Genomic DNA, 25,835 nt, shown 5'->3' with positions numbered 1-25,835 from the left:
TGTGTTTGTTTAAAGTGAGGTGTGTGCGTGTGGATGTGTGTGCTATGTGTGTTTGGTGGTTGTTGTTGTGTAGTGTTCATTCATTGTTCGTTTAGCAGCCTGATGGCCTGGGGATAGAAGCTACTTCTGAGTCTTTCTGTGCTCGCCTTGAGACTCCTGTGTCGCTTGCCTGACGGCAGCAGTTCAAAGAGGCAGTTGTTCGGGGTGGGCTCGAGTCCTTAATAATTCTCTTAGCCTTCCCCTTGCAACGCTTGTTGTAAATGTTCTGGAGGAGTGGGGAGCCCCCCTCCAATTGTGCGTTCGGCTGAACGTGTCACTCTTTGTAGTCTGCTTTGGTCTTTTGCAGTGCTATTCCCAAACCAGGAGGTGATGTTGCCGGTCAAGATGCTCTCTATTGTACATGAGTAGAAGTTCTTAAGGATCTTCTGGCTGACTTGGAACTTCCTTAGGCGCCTGAGGAAGTAGAGGCGTTGTCGTGCCTTCTTCACCACACTGTTAATGTGTATGGTCCATTTCAAGTCCTCGGATATGTGGGCTCCGAGGTACTTGAAGCTGTTGACTCTCTCAACCGGTGCCCCGTCGATGCTGAGGGGGGCTGTAGTCCTTGACCCCCGACCTCCTGAAGTCCACAATCATCTCTTTTGTTTTGCTGACGTTCAGGGAGAGGCTGTTTTCCTGGCACCATCCCGCCAGGACCTTGACCTCTTCCAGGTAGGCCCTCTCGTCGTTGGCAGAGATCAGGCCCACCACCACTGTGTCGTCAGCAAATTTGACGATTGTATTGCTACTCCGCTGAGCCACACAGTCGTGTGTGTACAGGGAGTAGAGGAGGGGACTCAGAACACAGCCCTGGGGGGCCCCTATGTTTGAGGGTGATGGATGAGGAGGTGCAGTTGCCTGCTCTCACCACCTGGGGTCTGCCAGTCAGGAAGTCCAAGACCCACTGGCAGAGGTCATAGCCCAAGCCCAGGTCCCTGAGCTTGGCTATGAGTATGGAGGGGACTATGGTATTGAATGCCGAGCTGTAGTCGATGAATAGCATTCTCACATAGTTCCCCTGCCTCTTGTCCAGGTGTGATGCTGCTGTGTGCAGCACATGGGATATGGCGTCCTCCGTGTGTCTCTCTTTCTCTGTGTCTCTCTAGGTTCCATTTCTTCCTCACATGGAACCAATATGTTCTGTTCATCAGCATCACAGCTTGGCACTGTTACCAATTAGCCACGGAGGGAGGGGAGAGGGGGAGCAGAGGGGGAGAGATAGAGAGGAGAGAGGGGGAGAGATAGAGAGAGAGAGAGAGAGAGAGAGAGACAGAGAGAGAGAGAGAGAGAGAGAGAGAGAGAGAGAGAGACTGAGCGAGAGAGACGAGAGAGAGAGAGAGAGAGAGAGAGAAGAGAGAGAGAGAGAGAAGACCCACTCTGTAATATGGGTTCACATGATCAGTCATTCATCTTATGGCTGGTGGATGGATGGACGGACGGACAGACAGACAGACAGACAGACAGACAGACAGACAGACAGACAGACAGACAGACAGACAGACAGACAGACAGACAGACAGACAGACAGACAGACAGACAGACAGACAGACAGACAGACAGACAGACAGACAGACAGACAGACACAACAGGAATGAGGGAGATGACATGGGAGGGGAGAGGGGAAGAAAAGCAGAGCTGGGAGGAAAGGATGGGAGAGGGGAGTGGAAGAGAGAAGTGAAGGGAGAGGAGAGGGGAAGGGAGAGGAGAAGGGAGGCGAGATGAGAGTGGAAGAAAGGAGATGAGATGGAAGGGAGGGGAGGGGAGAGACCAATATAGTTGAGATAAAGGAGAGAAGCGAGACCGGTGAGGAGAGGAGAAGGAAGATAAGAGGAATGGGTGGGAAGAGGGAAGAGCTCGCCGCGTTCTCTCTGTAAGGGAAGAGAGAAGGAGATGAGTAGAGGAGAAAGGAGAGGCAGAGGAGAAACACATGGAGAGAGAAGACAGGGGTCTGTGGACCTCCTGTCAGTCAGCCAACATTCTGACAGCAAACCTCCTGCAGATGACTGACGACCTGCAGCCTGTAGGAGCAGAGAAGAAGAGACCCACTCTGTGATATGGGTGGATGGATACTGTAGGTGGGTGGACGGATGGACGAATAGACGGATGGATGGATTGGTGGGTGGATGGATGGATGAATAGACGGATGGATGGATTGGTGGGTGGGTGGATGCTTTGAGTGAGTGGGTGGATGGATGGATGCATGGATAATTTTTGTTGTGTTGGAAAACCTGGATTTCCTCTGTAAAATCTGTTCCATATCTTAAAGGGACAATAGACAATGGTCCTCATTCATCAATGGACTTACAAGAAAAGTTACAAGCACATTTCATCGTAGCTCCACTTACGAGCTTTTTGGGACGATTTTGGCATTCACGGACGGTTCCTTCCCTTATAAGGAGCTGGCGGGGCATTTCTGTCTGAAAATTCAGGTGTATGAGAATGCGCTTTCAGTTTAATAATGAGGGACGTTCTTCATTCAGTTGCGATCATCACCTCTCCACACGTTCAGGAATCCAGAGGAGGACATCGTAGGTTTCCTCTTATGAACCTCTTACAAGGTTATTTACGAGGACACTTATGAGAATGTTTGTGAATGAGGTCCAATAACTGCACATTATTAGCTTTTGGTGATGTGTGTATGTGGACCTAGCCTTGGCTTATTCCTACACACACAAGGCAGTGCGGTTTTCTTCTTTCAGGGTTTTCTCCCTTAGCCTTTGCGTATCCCTACGCCACAGACAGACACAAGGCAGTGCGGCACCCTGTATCCCTAGGTATGGAGGCTAGAGAGGGTACTAACACTTGGCCAAGGTGGACCCTCAGACTAGTGGAGGGAAGGAGTTGTCTTACTAGCATTATAAGACCTAAACATTGCTACCTACCATACAAATGCATTGGTTTAGTGCATTTCCGGTTGCCACTGAGCGGAAATGTTTGTGCGGACCTGTTCTCCCAAACTGGTAAGCAAATGACTGTTTTTACGTTATTTTCATTTTTACGTTACTATTATTATTATTATTATTTTTATTTTTTTTAACATTGATCTTAACTGATCACTATGACTTTATTGCTTTTATCGTTATATATGCCTATAATTGTGTACAGCACTTTGAGCTACATGACATGTATGAAAGGTGCTTTATAAATACTTACTTACTTACTTACTTACTTACTTCTCCATTCTAGTTCGGCTTCCGCTAGAACTAGCTGCTGCCCATAAGTGAAGTTTCCTTTCTTTCTTTTTGACACAACTCTTTACTGACAACTAAAACCAAGTGAATTAATATCGATGCTGACTTGGCGTGCGAACTGAGCAGGACTGAGAAAGGACTTTTTTTTTTATTATTATCTTTTCCCCCCCTTCTTTTTCCGTTTTTCTCCCCTCCCAATGTTAATCGTTATGCCAATTCCCAATCCCCTTCCTGGTCGTTGCGCACTCTACCCCCCTACCGTCGGTCCGGGAGGGCGGAGACTATCACTTGCTTCCTCCGACACATGTGTACCCAGCTCACCACTTCTTTTCACCTGGCAGCGCGGACTCTCACTGGGAGAGTGTAACGTGTGGAAGGTCACACTACCTCTCCTAGATCCTTCCCTTGCTGTGCAGGCGCCCCGACCGAACTGTAGGAGTCGCTGTTTACAACGACCAGGACCCACCCTCGCCGGGTTTTCCCACCCGCTAACACTGCCAATTGTGTTAGTATGGACGGTCGGGCCAACCCGGAGGCACCACAGCTGGATTCGATCCCCTAGATTCGATCCCCTAGATCTCTATTACAGTAAACTGGGGATGAATCAGCAGTAACAGCTCGCTGTGAGAGGGAGGAGGGGAGCCACGGGACGCGTGTCCAGTTATCTTTGGTAAGTTGTAGAAGATGACAGAAAGGCAGCGTTTGGTCGAGAAAGGTCAAACTAATTCAGTCGTCATCATATGACGTTCTCAAATCAATGAGTAATCATGTTTAATAATTTTGAAATTGATTTCGATATCAATTAAAATAATAATTTAGATTTTTGCCATAGTCGAGCGGCCCTAGAATGCATGCATCGGTTGGTAAGAATGATTCACTGCATGATACAGAAATGCACATGGCAAAAGATTGTGGCAAAAAGCACATTGTCAATTCATATTATAGAGCCCCCCCCCCCCCCAAAAAAATTCACAAATCACGTTTTCAGGTGAGCTCATGGCTTATTAACACATTGACTGCCAGCAGCAGGGGGCGCTGATCCCCCTTTAGCGCCAGGTCTTTATTCAATGGACTGCGACATTTGCGAGTGCTTAAAATATATCTTATATTATATCTATGGGTCTAATAATGCCGTCAACTGTCAGTGGGTTGCTTCCAGTCAACATGCCCGAAACCAGTGGCGGCTCGTGAGACTGTATTTGGGAGGGGGCGCATGCGCATGGCCGATTTTTTTATCATAATTTGTGCAATACCACATTTTCCCAGGCGGGTGGCGCCATTTCTCCATGTAAATGACAACACACTGTGTTAACTATGTGCTCTAGTCTAGAGAGCCTCTAGACTTAAATATGTATTGTACAGAGCGAATTAAAGAAATACAAATAAAAAACTACACATAATATAAACCTCACTGTTACTCTGTATATATGTATATTGACTGAACATTCCTTTACTTACTCCTTACTTTTTTTTTTTACTTACTTCATTAACACTATGATGACCGGCGCGGCCCGGCGATTTAGGCCTCAGAGGACAGCAGAAAGTAAACAAAACCGATTGTACTTTCTAAGAGCTTTATATATCATTTATAGTATTGCTATCTGTCCATTCTCATTGTCACTTGAGTGCATAAACCGTGCCTTCATAATGGCTTAAAGAAAATAAAAATCCATCGGTTGGTTGTCATTTTTATAGCGTCGTGAATAAAAGGTATAACGCACTTTTCGTCTAGGCTTTTCTGCAGGAAGGCTAAACGTTGGCGGCCGTTATATCAAACGCCATTTCTGCTGTATATATACGAATGAAATAAGACAAACTGCGTAGCATCCGGACTATTACAGAGCATCTATGGATGAAATGGGGGCGGCGGGGAACGCCGATTACTATTATTGATCCGCAATACAGTGTGCGTTCAATTATAGGCATTTTCATTGACCGATCACGTTACGTTATAAATAACAATGTCCAATCCAGCTGTAATTTGGGGTAATATTATCCTACCGTCAGGCCATGTGATCGCCGGCAGCATTTCCTCACCAGTCATCGGATTCTGGTAGATCGATATGCACATTGGCTAATCATAAATCCCATTATTCCACGCTGAAGAAAAAACCGCTCGCCAAGCTGATCCAAGATGGAGGATGTTCGGCTGGGATCAAGGAACTATGATCCGCCCACAGAACTGTACTTTTTATTTTTTTCTAAAATTCACATGATACTGCAGTGGAGCGATGGCGCCCCTAAGCGGGTTTGGCCGGTACTGCATGTTTCGAAAATCAAATATCTGAAAAGATGCTGGTAGTGGATCGGGGTACCTAATAAGCGTTATAAATATGGAATAAAACAATAACAACTCGTCACGTATATACTCGTGGCTCTGGTCCACAACGCTCTTTTTCTAAACACGTATATACTCGTTCTCGGACGGCATAGTGTTAGAGAAACTACAGGACAGGTGTCACAGAATAAGCTGAGAAAGTTTCATCAGGTCCTGTAAGTGTTGTTGTTGTCATCAGGTCCGACCTGTAAGTGTTGTTGTCATCAGGTCCTGTATGTGTTGTTGTTGTCATCAGGTCCTGTAAGTGTTGTTGTTGTCATCAGGTCCTGTAAGTGTTGTTGTTGTCATCGGGTCCTGTAAGTGTTGTTGTTGTTGTCATCAGGTCCTGTAAGTGTTGTTGTTGTTATGATCTCAGGTTGATGTGGTCCAAGTTGTTTCAATGTGAGCTTTTCCTTGCTGTGTCCATTTTTCAAATGGTGTTGATTTGATGGATTTGAACAGAATTATCCATGCTCTAAACTATATTATCTAACTATAAATCGAAATGAAAATACTCAGTCAGTCCTTGAGAAGTTGAAAGTAAACCGAAACCATGAGGCAGGCAAGTCTTTTCTCTATGTGAACTAACTGGTGATGACTGCTGACGACGTGAACACAGTGGAGGGGGGCGTGAGCACAGAGTGCTTGCTTAGAGTGCCTGGAACAGCGACCATCCAGCCACCCAAAGCCCGCCTCCCCAGATAATTTTTATGACCATTGATAGGGTAAAATATATTTACTAGCTTCATTACGATTGGCCGCTTGCCAATCAATCAATGCGTCAATGCGTTTTGTAGAGCGCCCCGGATTTGGAGGGTAGTTATTAATAGACTGACGTCACTGACGTCAATCACAAACGGGGATAAATAGCATGCAAAAAACAATGATTTATACTTGCTATATTAACGGTATTGTGCATTTTAATAGTAATTATTATTCATTTTAAACATGTTTAGTTTATTTTTAGGGCTTCAAGCCTTCAAAATATCTAAAATAAAAAAACTCAAGTTCTTCTTCTCATTGCTCTCAACCAGAGGTGGCGGCGCCCTAGCGCCCCCTACTGGCGGCCGCCACTGCCCGAAACAGATTGTTTTTTCATCCGTACATTTCCGTTTTATACCGTTTTGAATAGAGTATGGTTTGGGTGCTTTTGAGTAATTCCAGGAAAAAGACGAGAAAAAGGCATTTTAGTGTAATCCAGTCATCACGTTGTAATTTTTCGGATGATTATCTAATCATCCTGAAATCAACGCTAGATTTTATAGACATTATTATATCTCGTCGTGCATACCTGAAATGACCGTCGTAGCGGGGCGCTCGCCCCCCCCCCCACCACAGTCAACGGTAACAAGCACATACACCTACACACAGATAGCTTTGATCGCGGTAGAAATAAATATCAGATCAACGATCAAATTTATATATTAGTGTTCTTACCTTGTATCTGATGTAATGCCAAAGAAATAATCCAATTATCTGATCGCCATTCTAAATACTGCTCGTGGAGGTCCGTACCACATTACCGACCATTACATATGGGCGGGCGGGGTTACTGTTGCATGCCATCGTTGTATAGACCTGGTTCGCCTGAGTATTTAAACCCCGCCCGCCCAGCTCAGATCGGCTCCTAAAACACACCAGCCCATTTCCAATGGGATGCAATAGCTCTGCATGGCAGTAGAGGTGTTGACCGTCTGCCAGCTCAGACAGGGTCTGAAGGGTATACCAGAGGCTGCAGCTATGAATTATGAATAGATATAAACGAAATAACGATCCCAAAAACAGGTTAAATCGTTTCTGGCGCTGAACGCATGGTGGGCAATAACGAGTTAACTCGTTTTTGGCGCAAATTGTGTTAAGAGGAGCCAAGCTCCCCCTGGCTCCTTTGTAGTTTTCACCCTGCACACCCTGCACACACACACACACACACACACACACACACACACACACACACACACACACACACACACATGCATGTACACAATGCGGTCAGTGGATTCAATAGCATGCAGCTAGACAACATTTCAATACCATAGGACATAGGTGTCAAACTCACGGCCCGCGGGCCAAATCCGGCCCGCCACGTCATTTGATGTGGCCCCCCAAGAGCTCAGGTAAAAAAAAAAAAAAAATTTTTTTTTTTTTTTTTTTTTTTTTTACATTAATATTGGGTTAAAAAATACCAGTGTTTAAAATAATTGTGGGTTAATGCGGTTAATAAAGCTTCTAACTTTGACAGCCTTAGTTATTACACATTCTTACACATACATGTATGTTGAACATCTGAGGTAACAAAGGAAAAAAAGCCAAAAAGCACTTACTCCTCAGACATTCTTTGACAATTTTAGAGCCCAAAATACAAAAACGATCCAGGCGGAATAGGTAACAAAGGGTTGAAGAAATATTGGCTGAACTGTCAGATGCAAACTGGCTGTGTGACATAACCGAGCATCTCGCTCAATTGAATAAGAAGCTGTAGGGACGCAAACAAGTCCCACCCAAAACTTGACCAATATAGTTGTGAACTGAGACAACCCTTATTTTGTTATTTTTGAGTACAGTTACAGTTGTGTGTTCATGCAGACACATAATAGCAATTTCATTACGAATTGAAAATGGGGGACCCTGATGTAAACAAGTCGAAAGTCTTTCTCTGGTCTGCATCCCCTTAACAATTGTGTGTATTGAGCTGTACTGTACTGTACCCATTCTGCAATCTGTTAATTAAAGTTAATTAAACTATCTTCCATTAGTTGGATGTATGGCCTCTGCAAGGTTGTGTGCAGCCATTTGTTTTTGTAACATCTGCTACATCTGTCCCACGTGTTCTTTGCAGCTCACAGTTGTTAGTTCTGCCCCTCTTGACTGTGACAAAAAGGTTTTGAACAAACTTAATGTCATAGCTTGTATTTGATGATATTCTTCTTTGTTATTTACTTGAATGGTTTGATCATTGATTGGTGGAGTAATATGGGGTTCTGATAAACTAAAATTATTTGTTAAAATAACATAAGCTAACATATATTTTTACATTTATGCAAATGAATATGCAATATGTATAACTTGAATAAGTAATAAATACAGAAACACCATGTTTAACAATATGTAAATGTGTAGCTACATTTATTTTACATTAACATTTATACGGTCTTTGGCCCTTTGAGGGCAACCATAATGCTGATGTGGCCCTCTGTGAAAATGAGTTTGACACCCCTGCCATAGGACCTTCCCCTTCCCTTTCCTCCCTCATTCGCTCTTTCTCTCCTTTCTCCTCCTCTCTCCTTCCTCCCTCTCTTAGTCCCCTCAGAGTGACCAGCGCAAATACCATGTCTAGTCTGTTTGATATCACAGGAGTCCAAAGCCAACGGCCTGTCAATGAGGGGCTTTGACATGGATATACAGCAGGGCCTCATGAGAGAGAGAGAGAGAGAGAGAGAGAGAGAGAGAGAGAGAGACGAGAGAGAGAGAGAGAGAGAGAGAGAGAGAGAGAGAGAGAGAGAGAGAGAGAGAGAGAATAGTTGTGAGGGGCAGAGAAGAGGTCCCGTAGTGTCCCAGTCAGTGAGAGCAGCCGTTGTTTCTCCTCTCCTGGTTTATATCAGTGAGGACCGCAGAACGGGACACAGAGGACTCAGCAGCAGATCCATCATCCAGCACAGAGCGCCACAGGCCTGGGGGAACAGCCTGGGGGCCGGGGCGGTTAGCTGGTGACAACCACACTGACACCTCCACCAGTCAGTCAGCCCTAACCCTGCTTTCCACAGTTCACTGTGGTGTCTCACGTCAAAGCAGCAGTGATCAGTCATTATGGTTCCTCTCGTTCATCTTATTCTCACTCTCTTTTTTCCTATTTGGGAGATTGAATTACCATTTGAATTTTGATAATTTCCTCCGTCTCCGATTGCTTGGTTCCTAGTTGAGTGAAGGCTGACTTGCGGCGCCAGGGAACTGGGTGTATACAGTCTCTCTCTCTCTCTCTCTCTCTCTCTCTCTCTCTCTTCTCTCTCTCTCTCTCTCTCTCTCTCTCTCTCTCTCTCTCTCTCTCTCTCTCTCTCTCTCTCTCTCTCTCTCCTCTCTCTCTCCTCTCTCCCTCCATCCTTCCCCCTTCGTCTGTGTGTGTGTTTGTGTGCACTTGGGGTCTTTCATGACAGGTTTATACAGGCAGGACTGTGTTTTTAGAGGAATATTTAGTTGGATCAGACTCTGGCATCATGTATCAGCAGCACAGTCCCTTCAAGCTCCCAGCATTTTATTGTACCATGAGCAGGAATGCTTCCTGTCTCTAGGTTGTGATCAAATGGTTATTTCTGGTCGGGAACATTGGCTTCCTCGGTTCCGCTGGGTGGCCAATGTTTTCTTGACGGTATTTGACAGTATATTATTTTTCCAGTACAAATTACAATGTGATATCACATATTTTTTGTGTCTTTTTCTTGTAATACATTTGTCATGGTGCAATTCCATACCCATAGGGCTATTTTATTTTCCAGTACAGCTGCACGGAACTTCAAAATAGTTAACTACAAAATAAACAGTAAGCATATACTGTAATATATATGTAATCGTGGACAACGGTGTATTTGGTATACCTCCCAGTCCTGCTCTATAGCATACATAAACACAAGGGTTGCCAATAATTTCAGGTAATTAACATCACATATCTCTTGTTGTGGAATTAACACTTTATACTTTTGACAATAAATAAAATCTGAATTTGTTCTTACTTGCTTGCCTGGGTAAATAAAGGTTATAGAAATGTAAAAAAAAATATATATATATATATTTTTTTGAAAACCGATACCGATATTTTCCGATATCACATTTCAATGCCGATATCGTCCGATAATATCGGTAGGCCGATAATATCGGACATCCCTACAAAATAGTCAATAGTTCCAGCCACCCCGCCTATAGACTAACCGCCTTCCTGAAGTAGTTTGATTAGTATTGGCTTCAACAGAGAGCTCCAGCGTCACCTCATCCAACTGCCTTTTCCCGCCAAGAAAAGGTTTTGAACACTAGGGATACACAGTCTGTAGCCTAGAGCAGTGGTTCCCAAAGTGGGGTCGCGACTAGAGGGGGCGCAAGATTATTTCCAGAATGTAGTGATTTCATAAAAAAAATATAATTATTATTATTATTTTTCTTTTCATGCAGCCAGGCCAATGAACTTAGAAGCAGGCCAGGCCAGTGTTTCTAGTTGCAGTGGCGCGATAGTTAGATAACCTAGGTGGGGAACAACCAGGAGATCACTGCAACAGAGGGTAACACAGTCTAAACTCACACAAGTTGGAGAACTCTCTCTCTCTCTCTCTCTCTCTCTCTCTCTCTCTCTCTCTCTCTCTCTCTCTCTCTCTCTCTCTCTCTCTCTCTCTCTCTCTCTCTCTCTACAAAAAACTAAAAATCCATCCAAATCAGTGTTGTAGCTAATCAATGACACATGCTAGCCTGTAATAATCCCCCAGAAAAATCTACTTTGCATTTGATATATTGCAAATATTTCACTTTTTGTGTGTTTATTTTTTTTTTACAATAATTTGTGATGCCATCACACACACTGGCATTTAAATGGTTAGAATTATAAAATGAATTGATATGTGGTGGTTATGATCAAGGCTGAAGTTGAATAAAAGATTTATGAAAGAAAAAGTGGTAAATTATTTCAACATACTGTATAATATTTTTATGGCGTTTTTGAAAATGTTGTCCCTTATGGCAATCTGACATTACAAAAAAACTAAAAATCCATCAAAATCAGTGTTGACATATGCATTTTTTTAAATGTTTTTTTAACAATAATTTGTGATGCCATCACAAACCCTGGCATTTAACTCATTCAGCGCCAGAGGGCGCTATTTACTGTTACTGTTGAAAGGCCAGCGCTTTAAAGTATACGAATACGTGGCGGTGTTTGCAGGAATCAAACTATATTATATATCATAGCTATGGATATAATAATATTGCCCATTTGACATTGTATATTCCAATTATCTGATCGCAGTATGGATGTCGATCGTGTCCATAACATAATCCACCAAAGAACATGAATCGGGAGTGTTTGATTCTTATAAATCCATGCGTTATAAGCGCTCGTCATGCCCGACTAGGAAAAGTCCGCCCGGACCTATTTCATCAACGCACACACGAATACAGAGTGTTTCAAATTATGTGCAATACAGGCCGCAACCCACCAGGCGGCGGTATTGGAGTTTTGCGATCTCAGACCCATTCCCAATGATAACATCAGGCTCCCTGGATGGATAATCAATGGAAATAGCGAATAAAAGAAATAACGACCAAAACCCGACTATACTCGGGTCTGGCGCCGAACGTTCAGCGAGTTAACCCGACTATCATAGGGTCTGGCGTGGAAAGTGTTAAAGGGTACAAATTTAAAAAGTCCTGCACCAGAATGCAGGAAATTAATTCTTCGTAACAAAAAATGTGTTAAACTTAAAAAAAAATTTAAATTTGTTTACCTCCTATAATAGTGGGGGTCGCGGGTCTCTGACACCGTTATTTCGGGGGGCGCGGCCTGAAAACTTTGGGAACCCCTGTCCTAGAGTGTCGGCCACCAGCTTTAGTGAACTCTGTCTCTGTGAGAGCACATATTCCTCAACCCCACTGTAAACACAGACTGGAGCAAAAAAATATATATATACGTTTGAGAGTTCAACCCCTAGCAGGCTCCTCCCCTGTGTGTTTTTATAAACCCATAAAACACATCGTGTGGAGAACTCGCACAAGTCAGCCATTATTCCTGGATGCAGGCCTGAACTGGCCACGGTCCCGCTGAAAACGAAGCCCTGTTCACCCTCCTCTCTTTCACTTTGTTGTCTCTCTATTTTCTCTGCCTCTCTCTCTCTCTCTCTCTCTCTCTCTTCTCTCTCTCTCTCTCTCTCTCTCTCTCTCTCTCTCTCTCTCTCTCTCTCTCTCTCTCTCTCTCTCTCTCTCTTTCTCTCTCTCTCTCTCTCTCTCTCTCTATCTCTGTCTCATGGCATGCATGTATGAGTATGTGTCATTACTATGGTATTCTACTGTTCTGGGTGCAACCGCAGCTCAACTGCTCCCAGGGGAGTAACACACACACACACACACACACACACACACACGCACGCCTCATGATGTCAGCAGCACCATCATCACCACGTGGGAAGTGGAGTGGCTTTTTCCAACGCAAAGCCGGTGCATATCTCTCTGAAACTCTGTTTGGTATCCACAGAGGACGCGCAACGGGTGAAATAAGGTGGCGCATGCGTTCCGTCAGCATTGCCTCCGGTGCAATTGGCGCGTATTTAAATGAGGTAATATGGGCGGAACATGTGCCCTTTCTATGTAAATGAGCCTTGTCGAAATATGCTCGGTATCCACAACGCCCTGCGCCAATTACACCGACCACTTATTGCTACGCACCAGGGGAGGAAATTAGGCCACTTTACTGGCCAAATGCTAGTATTTTTTACGTTTGGCTGGTAAAAAAAATCAGATATCCGCCAGTTGGCTGGTAAGCCAAAAAGTTAGTTTCCTCCCCTGCTGGCGAGTATACAAAAAAATAAAACATTCTGCAATCACTGCACTGGCAAACGGTGCGCGTCTTCTGAGTGTTCGCTTTAGTTGACAGTGCCACGAGAGCACTGCACAAGACCACCCGCGGACATATAATGTTTAATAAACGTTTGCGCAGTACTGGCCAACCCGCGGACATATAATAATAAAAGTCCCGTGGTACTAGGCTAGCCATCAGGAGCACTCGCAAACAGATAACGTTAAACACAGCAGAAGATGGAAAACAGACAGACTGACCAACGGGGAACTGCATCCAACCCTAGTACAACCCTCGAGTATAAGTTACTAAGGACACATTTAAATCACAGAGGTGTAATGTTAGTCTACTGGAACTGTATACAGTGGTTAGCTTCTAGTTAGCGTTTTAGCTATAGCTGCTTGCTAGCTAACGTTAGCCCTGTGTGCTCAAAGCAGCCAGCTAGGTGTATCTGTTATGACTATAATGTTTCCAAAAAAGCACCGGACTACGACGTAAGGTTAGACATTTTATTTCATGCTCAAAAGCCCCTGGCTTGCACATCGCAGTCACGAAAGGGGCTAGCTCAACCAGTGCACTGTGCACAACAGCACACCAACCCAACTGACGTTACCACAACACTTGACGGTACTTCACAGCACTGTCGTAAGACCACTGTGCTGTCTTAAAGGCACAGTGTGCCTACCCAGATGCATACACAACATTGACGCGGCTTGACATACAAAGAAGTAATTATCACAATTAGCGATTTTTTTTGTCTGGTAAAAAATCTGTTTGGCTGGTAAAAAAAATCAGATACTGGCCAGTTGGCTGGTAAGCCAAAAAGTTAGTTTCCTCCCCTGCTACGCACCTACCGTCTTCACAGACATGGTGGTAAATAAGCAAAGCCCTAAACGCTATGGCCGTGTTCACATCTGAAAGTGTGGTGGACCAAATGTGAGAATGATACATTGTTTGATTTTGGTTTGTGTTCACACTGCCCTTTTTTGAGTGAACCTAATTTGTAGTTGAGTTGAGAGAGAGAGAGAGAGCGAGAGAGAGAGACTGTCATTACGCACGTGGCACGAGTCTGACTAGAGAGAGAGCGAGAGAGAGACTGTCATTACGTGTGCCGCGCAAGTCTGAATAGAGAGAGCGAGAGAGAGAGAGACTGTCATTACTTTTTTGAGCGAACCTAATTTGTAAACAAAGGACATGCAGTCGCCAAGTCGTTCATTCTATTGGACAGATACTTTTCGGGGAAATCCCGCTTGCACACACACACTCTCTCATGCTCGCTCGCTCGCACACACACACACACACACACACACACACACACACACACACACACACACACACACACACACACACACACACACACACTCTCAGTCGCTCGCTCGCACCCACACACACCAGCGGCGGCTGCTGACCAAATTTCTTGGTGAAGCACAAAATTATTATATTATATTATATATTAAATTATATTTTTTGTATTTTTTATTTTTTATTTTTATTTTTTTTAAACAAACATATAAACAAACATGACAACACACGATAAGATATACAAGCATTAATTGTCAGGGCACATCCAATGAGATCACATTTTAGTTAGTTGTCTTATATAAGATATACCCCTAATACCTGTTATCTAAAAAAACCTACACACATATGCTCAGCTCGAACCCCCCCCTCCCGGACCCCACCTTGAGAAGTACCTCCACTATCCCTCGCACCTAACCAGACACTACCATTATAAGCTAGCTTTTATTCTCTCCACCACTTCTAACCACATTGACATTTTGGATTCATTGAGACCCAGAATTCTTGCTGTAGATATTTCATGGTAAATTACATCGAGATATGTAAGAAACCAGACTTTACGGCACATTTTTTCCGGTTGAAACCAGCGTGATGCGATCAGCTTTTTGGCTACTGTGATACCCGATAAAACCAATCTCTTTAGCTGTGGATTCACTGCAAACTCAAAAACATCATTCAATAATAATACCGAGGGGTGTACAGGTATATTCCAAGATACGAGTTTTGATATTTGTTGGGCCACATCTTTCCAGAATGCCTTAACTGGTGAGCAGTCCCAATACATGTGCATAAATGTCCCTTCGTCCCCATTTGCACATTGGGTGCATTTGGAATCTTGTTTAAGCCCCATTCGGCACAGTCTTATAGGAGTCAAGTATGTCCTGTGAATATAGTTAAGATTGATTTGTTGATGATCCGGGTTCCTTGATGTAAGTCGGACATTTGCCCAGGCTCCTTGCCAATCAAAGTCATTTTCCAGGTCTGGTATATCCCTCCTCCAGACAGAGTCAAGTTGGAGGGTTTCATACGAGGACGTTAGTAATTGATGATACAATTCTGAAACAAAACCTCTCGATGTCTCTCTTGCGTAGAAGAATTTGTGGTATCTGTGGTGTTCAATTGGTCTGTCTAATGGAACACCGTGAGACTTCAAACATAGCTCTAACTGTTTGTGAAAAAGCCATGTGGACTTGGTGAGATAAAAAAATTTGCGTATTTCTTTATCACTACAAAAACCCTGTTTGTTAAAAACATCCCCTAATGAGTGTATGCCTTGCTCTTCCCATATAGGGAATCTTATAGGTCGTTTTCCAATTAAGAGTGCATTGTTATTGAATAAGGGAGTATGATTGTGCCATTTTTGTGGGTTAGGATTTTTTTTTTGTGATTCACGCCATATCCGGATCGCATGAGTAATTATGGGGCCAAATTTTCGTTCACAGTGCTTGATTGGTAGTTTAGTGTATGCTATGTCCTTCAGTCTTTGTGGGGCTACTATGTTTTCTTCTATTTTTCTCCAGGATGCTAATGCTTGGGAGTCAAATCATGTTGTCAATGGACTTAATGTGTACGCCTTAAAATATAGGAAAAAATCTGGAAATGCCATGCCACCATCTGCTTTATTTCTCTGTGCGGTGGATCTTTTTATACGTGGTGGTTTGTTATTCCAAATAAATTTGTATGTGGAGGAGTGTAATCTTTTCCAGTAACCCTCTGGAGGGGGTAACGGTAGCATTGAACTGAAGAAGTTGATTTTAGGTAGTACATCCATCTTAACTATTGATATCCGTGCTTGTACTGTGTTTTTAAGTTTTGCCCATCTATCAAGGTCGTCTTTGATTTTGTTTTGGATTTTTGTGTAGTTGTGCTTCACCGTTTGTCTTATGGTAGGGAATATTTCCACTCCCAAGCATCTGAAATGTTTTACCATCGGTATCTGTCCTGGGAGGGTTGTATCTTTTTTTGCAGGGGTGTTAAGTGGAAGGAAAGCCGACTTCGGCCAATTTATCTTAAATCCCGATAAATCACCAAAGTCCTCAATCAACTTGAGCAGATGAGGCAATGTGGTGTTGGGGTTTTTCATGAACAATATTACATCGTCCGCATATAAACAAATTTTTTGTTGTGTGCCCTTGATTACGATTGGTTCTATGGATTGGGATTGTCTTATATATTGTGCTAAAGGCTCTAATGATAAATTGAACAGTCCGGGACTAAGAGGACAACCCTGTCTGGCAGAGCGTGATACCGGAAATATTTGGGAGATGATTGTGCCTGTTGTAATCATGGCCGATGGGTCTTTGTATAATACTTTAATCATATCGATGAATCCTTTTCCTAACCCCATCCTTTCTAGCACTGCCCACAGATACGACCATTCCAGCCTGTCAAAGGCCTTCATAGCATCCAGGGACAGCAACGCCTTAGGTATGGTGTCCTCCTTGTCGGCATCAAGTACGTGCAGTATACGTCTTATGTTCTCAGTGATCAGGCGGCCTCCTATGAAGCCAGTTTGGTCCGGGTGAACTAAAGACGTCATATGCTTTTGTAATCTGATGGCTAATACCTTAGAGTACAGTTTGATATCTGTTCCGAGGAGGCTTAAAGGTCTATAACTACCGCACTCGTTGGGGTCTTTGTCTTTTTTAAGGAGGACTGTTATGAGTGCAATATTGTCATTTTTATGGAAGTTCCCATTCCTTGACTGAGTATAAGATCATATTTAGTAATAAGGGGCCAATTATGTCCCAACAAGAAAGGTACATTTCTGATGGGAAACCGTCTCTTCCAGGAGCCTTACCACTTTTCATTGCGGTTATGGCCTTCTTGAGTTCCTCTAGTGTGATCGGTGTTTCTAACTGTTTAGCGTCATCCTCTGAAAGTTTAGGGAGAATAATTTGATTAAGAAATGTGTCCATTTTGTTTTGATCGAAGGTCATTTCTGATTTATATAAGTCGGAGTAGAATACTTTGAATGTATCGTTTATTTTTACAGGATCTGTTACAAGTACTTGTTGTGCTCTAATGGTAGTTATATCTGCAAATGTTGCATTAATTCTTAATCGCATGGCTAATAGGTGGCTGGGTTTGGAACCATGGGAGTACTGCTGTTGTCTTGTGCTGCGTATTTGTATTTCCGATTGTTGTCTGTATATGGCATTGATCTCTATTTTTAGTACGTTAACTTGATTTTCTAGTCGAGTTGAGTTGTTGTATTTCAGAGAATTAAATAACGTTGAGTAAAGCGTTTCCAGCTCATCCAGTTTTGTGCTTTGATTCTTGCGCATTTTGGAGGAAAAGCTATCCGTGAAGTCTTTGATCATTCCCTTTACCGACATCCATATTATTCTGGGGTCTTGCACCGAGTTTGCATTCTCCCGTTGGAATACTATAAGAGCTTCTTTGAGTTGTGTAATGAATTCCTTGTTATTCAGCAGCAACGAGTTAAATCGCCATCTTGGGGCTCGGGAGGATAGTATACCAAATGTACCTTTAAGGAGTAAATAACAGTGATCTGATAGTGCGTTGGGTATCATTTCCACTTCATAATTATCAAATAGTCTCTGTGATGCAAAGACATAATCTATTCTGGATAGTGTATTATGTCTCGCAGATCGACAAGAGTACTTTCGGGTCGTGGGATTAAGTAACCGCCATAAGTCATTTACACCTGTAATCTTTGACCAATCCTTTAATGCCTTCGATGAATTCTTTTGTTCGCTGGAAAAGGCGAGGTAAGATTTGTCCATCCTTGGGTTCCAGATGGCATTAAAATCCGCTCCTATTATAAATGAGTAATCGGGAATGTCTAACATTGCATTGGTTAATGTAGTGAAGAAATCTTCTTCGTACAAATTTGGGGCGTATACCGCTATCAACGCTATTTTCCTGTTCTTATGTTCAATCTTAGCTATAGTTATCCGACCTTCTACATCAGACCATACTCCCTTTAGTACAATATTCAACTTACGTTTAACGACTATTGCTACACCCCGAGTTCTCGTACCAATAGAGGAGTGACTGATATTATGGTATATGTTGTCCGCTAATTTATCTATGTCTTTCCCTAGAATGTGCGTTTCGCTTAGCAGAGCAATGTCCACATGTTCTTTTTTCATCAGTGTGAGCACGCTTTTGCGTTTGAGTTGGTTATTTATTCCCCCGGTGTTCCATATCATTATATTCAAACTAGCCATAGTCTATACATGTTGCATTGTAATTTTTGGTAATGCTTCTAGAGTGCGAGGCAATAATAGATATACATCCCACTAGTGAGGTCCCGTTGAGAGCCGAGCTTAAAAACATACATATATACAAATAAAAATCCCCTACCCTTCCCTCCCACCGAGAGTCGTACAGGATTGCGTTCCATGAACACAACCTTTGCGTATGACTCCCTCCCTTGCACCACCGGATATCCCAGAATGATCCAATTATCCTTAACATTCCTATGTATACCATAGGATCTAACACTCTAAATTCTACCATAAGTAGAATGTCGACTGTGGCTTGGCCACTTTCCCGTAAAAAATAAATAAATAAAAATGTAAATGAGATAAACTAAAAATAAAGACCAAAAATAAGCTTCAATTGTCATGCCCTAATCACTTACATTTTATATGAACTTGTGTAATTTATAGTAACCCATGAATAATATGAAGGTATTGAACTGAAGAGAGAGCCTCAATAAATCAGAGAGAGCGGATGAAAAAGAAAAAAAACAAGTAAAAGGAAGAGAACATTAACTTAGATCTTAAAAGAGCATTGCTATGCTTAAACATCTAAAGTATAAATTGGAGAAGTAGTGGAATTATTTCCCATTAATAAAAAACAGTTTTTAAATATGTATATGCAGCATTTCCCCTGACCGGGGTGGGCGATGATCGTTGTGTAGAGTGATATTTCTGCCGGCCGGCTAAGATGGCTCTGTGGTTCTGCATCTAGATAGCTGTTGATTATTCCCCCGAGGGGCTTCTGGTAGAGTGAATGACCACGTATTGCTGATATTCCAGAATGTTCCATATATCAAAGAATGCTTCGATGTTCTAGATTATTCCAATATGACATTTTTACATTGTTTGAATGTTCCAGTATGTTCTGGAGTGTTCCAATCTTGAATCCAATATGTCCGCAATAATATAAACACGTCGGGGAAAGCATTCAAAAACTCTGAGCACGTAGGTCTCTCTGTCCCAAATCCTCGGTTATTAAAGATTGTACTATATGGTGAACTTGCCTAACTGAGATTAAAAGGCCATTTATACACTATTCTGCGTGTTGTTCAGACAGGAATTTGGCTGCATCTTCAGGCGAGTTGAGGAGAACCCTTGCTCCTTGTTTGTCGACAATGCGAAGTATTGCAGGGTATATTAGTAGGGGTCTGTATTTCTCCAGGTATAGTTGAGACATCACCGTCTTGAACTTGGCACGCAGTTCCACTACATCACGACAATAATCTTCAAAGCAGTGTATTGGTACCTCCATGTATTTCAGATTGCCTTTCATCCTGCGAGTTTCACGAATAATCATTTCTTTTATTCTGACTTGGCACAGTATAACCAATATCACTCTGGGCTTAGCGTTATTGCCAATGGAGCGGGGCCCCAATCTGAAGCACTGATCCACCTCCGGTATTTTAGGAAGGATTAAATTATATTTTTTAAACATCCCCAACGCTGCAACACCCCCATTCCTCCCAGGTGTCAGGCTCCTCATTCGCTTCCATTCATTTTGGGGACCATGTTTAAATATCATACTTCTGAAGTATAAACAAACTATACTGCTGTGACGATTTCAATAAAACAGACCATTCTGATTCAATGGTACAGCAAAACTGTACATTGGAATATTGGTCAAACATATCGGTCAATCCCATTGTCCCGTGAGATTGTGCCCCCCCCCCTCCCCGTGGCGATATTAATATTTGATTAGAAACGCAAGCAAGGCTTGCCGTGACTCATGTGGCCCTTGGGGGCTACCTGGTGCGGGAACCGTGTTGGTGTATTACACACGCAAGGCCACAGCGGGCCAATGAATTCATAATCGATATATATTTTAAATGCACTCACCACACAACAGAATTCATAATCGATATATATTTTAAATGCACTCACCACACAACAGCCAAAGCAGTGACCAATCTCATCTTCCATTGAATATTGCAGCTTCTCCATCGTGACAAGTCCGACTCGAGTCGAGACACGTTCTTTTATCCCATGGAAAGTGTATTTTGAGCTCATGGGAGGTTCGGGGGGGAAGGCAGCGCATTCGTCCCCCCGCCCCCCTCCTCCTCACAAGCTCCATGTAACGCGGAAGTGCAGTGGTCTATGCCATGTCTCGCAGCTCCTCTCTGATTGAGTCTCAGACCGTCGAGGGCTGTCAATCATTCAACCTGCGTTCGTGAGTAGCGTGCGCAAAGTTGCACGGGCAGGGCTTAGATGCCTCAAATAGCCTATTTTGATTGGATAATAGAATAAATCAACCCGTGCAGGGAAAGTTGCACTTGAGTGATTGACAGCTAGCCATTACTGACTGCAGGCCTGATCAGAGAGCTCAGAGCTGTCACTTTTGGCCATTTTTGAAGAAAAGAAAAATTCACTGGCATTTTTTTTACAGAGGAAAACATTTCTAATAAAAATTATAATAATAATAAAAAAAAAAGAAATATATATATATATATGTAAATTAATGATAATTATGAATTATGAGTGAATTTGTGTTTCACGTGTTGTCATGGAATAACCTCCACTGACACACACACACACGCGCGCGCTCGCACACTTTCTCATTCACACTCACTTCCAAAAACCCTGCGCTTCCTAGATTAGGTATACATTTCGATTGCGTTCTCAGTACACCAACAGCAAACCACACCATGCTCCACTTTGAAAGGGACAGAGTCCCAACTTTAATCAACAATATTATGGCGTTTATACAGTTTGTTTAAACAAGTGAACGTCCTCCGAGCTCTCTCTCTCTGCCAACAGCGCTGTCAGGTGCACTGCAGACCCGCGAGCCAACTAAGGGTGCAATTCCCACCGCGCAATCGATTCTTAGTGGATCCCACCCACAATGTTTGAACTTTTAATCTGGATCATGACTTTTTTCTCTTTTTATTTATTCTGTCCATTCCTGTTGTAAAGTACATACTGTACCATTAACATCTTTTTAAATCAGCAGTGGGTCCCCAGACAAATTCATGATACATGTTACTTTTTAGCAGGACAAGTTTTAAAAAACCTTTTGAGTCTCACAGACGATCTGTCTTCTCCCCTCCCAGGTGACCTACCTGGGCAAGGTGACCATCTCCGGGACGCAGTTCTTGTCCGGCTGCACCGAGTCGGCGGTGGTCGGCCTGGTGGAGAGCCGGGTCCGGGGGGCCGCCGGCGACCGACAGCAGCTCCTGTCCGGCGGTGCCAGCTCCCTGCTGGAGATCCGGCCCTTCCAGGTACGCCTGCACCATCTGGACGGCCACGGCGAGGCCTCGGTCACCATGGACACCTACCAGGTGGCGAGGATCGCCTACTGCACGGCTGACCACAGTGGCAGCCCCAACGTGTTCGCCTGGATCTACCGGGAGATCAACGACGACCTGTCCTTCCAGATGGACTGCCACGCCGTGGAGTGCGAGAGCAAGCTGGAGGCCAAGAAGCTGGCCCACTCCATGATGGAGGCCTTCCGCAAGACGTTCCGCAGCATGCGCAGCGACGGGCGCATCCACAAGAGCGGCTCCTCCGACGACCTCGCGGAGGACTCCTCCAGCCCCGACGACTCCACCCCCGACGACGGCTGAGAGACGCCCCCTTCGAACCATCTGAACCCTCCCCCCACCCCACCCCTCCCTCCCAACGTAAGGAGGTGGGGTGACCGGCCTAATGGAATATGTTCTCTCTCTCTCTCTTTCTCAATCTCTCTCTTTCTCTTTCTCTCTTCCTGGTACCAACATGGAATGTGAACGATTTGAACCCCACAGACCGACCTCACCAATGACAAGGATGAAGAAGCGGTTGCTTAGGAGCAAGGGAAGCTAGAGGACAAAGGAACCATACGACGCCTAACCTTTACATACAGTGAAGCAAAATGCTGCCTCTTCAGAGAAAGGCCCCCAAACACCTGTGGGGTCCATCCTTTCAAGCACCTGCACGTCTGCCCGTTAGAGATCGACTAGACGGCTACATTCCCCTTCTCCTCTGTTGTCTTGTCTCTCACCCGCGGCAAGCAGAGATTCTTTTAGACTAGGGTTCCAGAAATCTTTCAGCCAGGGGGACTCAATTGAAATGTAGGCTCTTCGCTTGGGACCCCGTTGCTACTTTTGTCCCGTGGCGACCACCAGAGGCAGGCCTGTGGCACCATCTTGGTGGATGAAAATAATCTGGCCCATTAGTAGTTTGAGAAGCAGGATGAAAATAATCTTAACACCTTTTTTTTTATTCTAAATGTTTTACGGCCCCTAGGAGAATAATTGTTACCTTGGTAACAGCTGACAGGGATCCAAATAAACGGGGAGAACCTTCCACTCCACCCATATCACCATGTTACTATCACCCAACTCAGACACCCCCCTTCACAGTGTCTGGCTTTACATAGGACTATGAGGCCAAGGGGTTCTGCCTGTGGCTCTCTTCAGTGCTTGTTTTTAAAAGGAACCTGAATGGATCACACAGAATATAATGTATAATGGACCCGTTAGAGATGAGTTACTGACATTCATAAATAGATTTTACATTTTAGGCCATGGATGACACCCTTATTATCCATATCACATTTTGATTATACCAAAAGTAAAATCTTTAAGCTGTGTCTTATATGTCAATTATGTGCCTCGCCTTTCTCTACCATCAACCTGGTCTCTTACTCTTGTCCTGATCTGTGTCGGGGTGTGTGTGTGTGTGTTTGTTTTTGTGTTTGGCAGCATTTGGTTATGCGTCTGTAAGTTTTTTGATCAGTGTGATGTGTGTGCATCATAAGAGAGAGAGAGGGTGGGAGAGAGAGAGAGAGAGAGAGAGGGTGGGAGAGAGAGATAGCGAGAAAGAGAGAAATACCTGATATTGCCTAATGATGAGCTAGAGGTGCAAGCTTCTCAATCCTGCGGCATCTATTTGTGATGCTTAGCGAGGGTTTTTAAATCAGACATGGTACTGTGTCCATTTGCCAAGTTCCACTTTTTATAATTTTTTCCTCTTGTATAGAAAGAAAAAAAAAAGGGTACGTGAATGTGAGAGTCACAAAGACAGAGGTTCTAGGACCCCAAAACACAGCCGTCCGATAGAATGCCTGAACCCTCTGGCCCTCTGCCGAATGTATGATCAGTCCAACGTGCTGCAAGCTCCTCACTCCTCCAGTCATTTCAACCTCTCTCAGTTCTCTCCACGGTATAATTATGGCATTCGCGGTGGCAAGGTCTGGGTTCTGTAGTACCACAGACGGACACTGCAACGGAAATATGTCTGTCGTCCAGGCTCGGTGTGCCCCGAGTCCGTGAGCAGTTTCCACACCGCTCTACCGCTCTGCGCTGCCTCTCTTGAGCAACTGAGGGGCCATTCTGGGGCAAGTGGAGGAACCCCCGCCACGCCCCCTTCCAGAACGCCATGTCCCTGTCCTTTTCTAAGCAGACTGTTGGAACAGACTGGACACTATCAGTGGGAATGGACACTGGTCTGTGATGTAAGCAGAATGATCTGATGGCTCCGGTCAGTACATATATAAATATATATATATACAGTATATATATATATATATATATATATATATATATATATATATATATATATATATATATATATATATATATATATATATATATAATTATAAATATACATTGTATTTGAATCTCACTCAATAAGCTTATGTAAATACAAATGTATCCGTTTCCAAATATTACAGCATAAGTGTTGATAGCTATTTTAAATAAAAAAAACAAATAAAAATAACTGGTGGAGAGCATACCATCTTACGATACAGAAACAGTGTTCTAAAGTCTACTGTGAATAATAATGTGGAGTGCTCCATAGCGCTGGCTGTGTATGTGCGAGTGTGCGTGCGTGCGTGTGTGTGTGCGTGTGTGTTTGCGTGTGTACATGAGTGAGAGAATGTTTAATAAGGCTGTAGATTACCGTGTATGTCAGTCTGAAAGCTCAGACTCGCTTTAAATGTTTGGAAATGTTACCGTAAGTGTTTTCTATACAGTGTTTGCAAAGATCAAGAAACAATTGCATAAACTATTTACCAAGACCGATTTGTTGCTTTAGTGTGGTGTCTTTTTTTTGTCTCAAAACTGCTCTCAATCTCAAAGCCACTGTTATAGAACCAGGTGTCGAGTACCGGTACGTTGCAATTAGTTGATGAACATGAGAAGCGCTTGGTTTATCTAATTTCGCAAATCATGACTCCATCTCAAGTTACTGAAGCATCTTGGAGGATAAATCAAAGAGACCGCAAGTAGTTTGGATTTGAATTGCCACTCAAGTTTCAATGCAAAAAGGAAATGCATCTAGATCAGGGGTTCTCAAAGTTTTGATGACTGAGGGCCAATGTAGGGACCCAACATTGGATTGAGGGCCACCAAGAAAAAAATTTAACACAAAATAATTCCAAAACAGATTCTTTAATAGCTATTCAGGGGTGACAGTGGATCAGGAGGTAGAGCAGTCGTCTGGTAATCGGATGGTTCCTGGTTCCATTCTCGCTCCTTCCGGGCAGCGTGTCGAAGTGTCCTTGAGCAAGACACCTAACCCTAATTGCTCCCGATGAGCAGGTTGGCACCTTGCATTGTTGCCTCCGCCGTGAATGTGAGGAACAAAAATTGTAAAGCGATTTAGGATAAAAACGCTATATAAATGCATCATTTACGATTTACTATTCTTAATGACAAAAGTGCATGTCTACAATTTATGCTTTGGAAATGGTTTGCAGCCAGTAAAATAAACAAAATTTTTAATGAATGAGGGTGCAGTTTTACCATTCTTAAATGCAAAGTATTGTGTGATGTGGATGGCTTGGTTTAAAACTATTGGAACTGGCCCAAAATAGCATGCATTCATACCTTAACTCTTCACTGGCCACCAGAAACACAGGCCCGCACTTTGAGAATGCCTGATCTAGATTCTGTCCTATACTGATGGAGCACACAATTGTAAACCTAAACATGTATTTACATGTTAAAAACAAGCCTCAAACTTGTTTTTTCAAACAACTTTTAACATGTAAACGGGGTCAAACCATCTTCAGACATAATTTTCGCTTTGGTCCAGTAATAAGTGTCTCACAGTGGTCTCTTTAATGTCCTCTCATAAACATAATGTTTATGGTATTTCCAGGCCAGGAATGTTTCAGGTTTTGAGTGTGAAACGGCTAGAACTGTGTTTGTGTTTTACAGCGCCTTTTTATCCCATTCTTTGCATTCCACAGACTTCTAAAGCCTCTTTAATGTATTGTGTTGTTATTGTGCTCT

General features: G+C 43.4%; 1 protein-coding gene across 1 annotated transcript in view; it reads left to right on the top strand.

Moving 5' to 3' along the window:
* pid1 (phosphotyrosine interaction domain containing 1) overlaps window positions 1–24,074 on the top strand; it is a 125,002-nt gene extending 100,928 nt beyond the window's left edge. Inside the window, exon 3 of the mRNA XM_084332923.1 lies at window positions 21,666–24,074. Within this exon, the coding sequence (XP_084189049.1) occupies window positions 21,666–22,178 (513 nt within the window). The 3' untranslated portion in view covers window positions 22,179–24,074. The remainder of the gene's footprint in view (window positions 1–21,665) is intronic.
* The last annotated feature ends 1,761 nt before the right edge of the window (window positions 24,075–25,835 follow it).

Source organism: Notolepis coatsorum (assembly GCF_963971535.1).
Source record: "Notolepis coatsorum genome assembly, chromosome: 1".
NCBI classification, from domain to species: Eukaryota; Metazoa; Chordata; class Actinopteri; order Aulopiformes; family Paralepididae; genus Notolepis; species Notolepis coatsorum.
The sequence above is the reverse complement of the archived record's forward strand: the minus strand, read 5'-3'. Positions and strand labels throughout refer to the sequence as shown.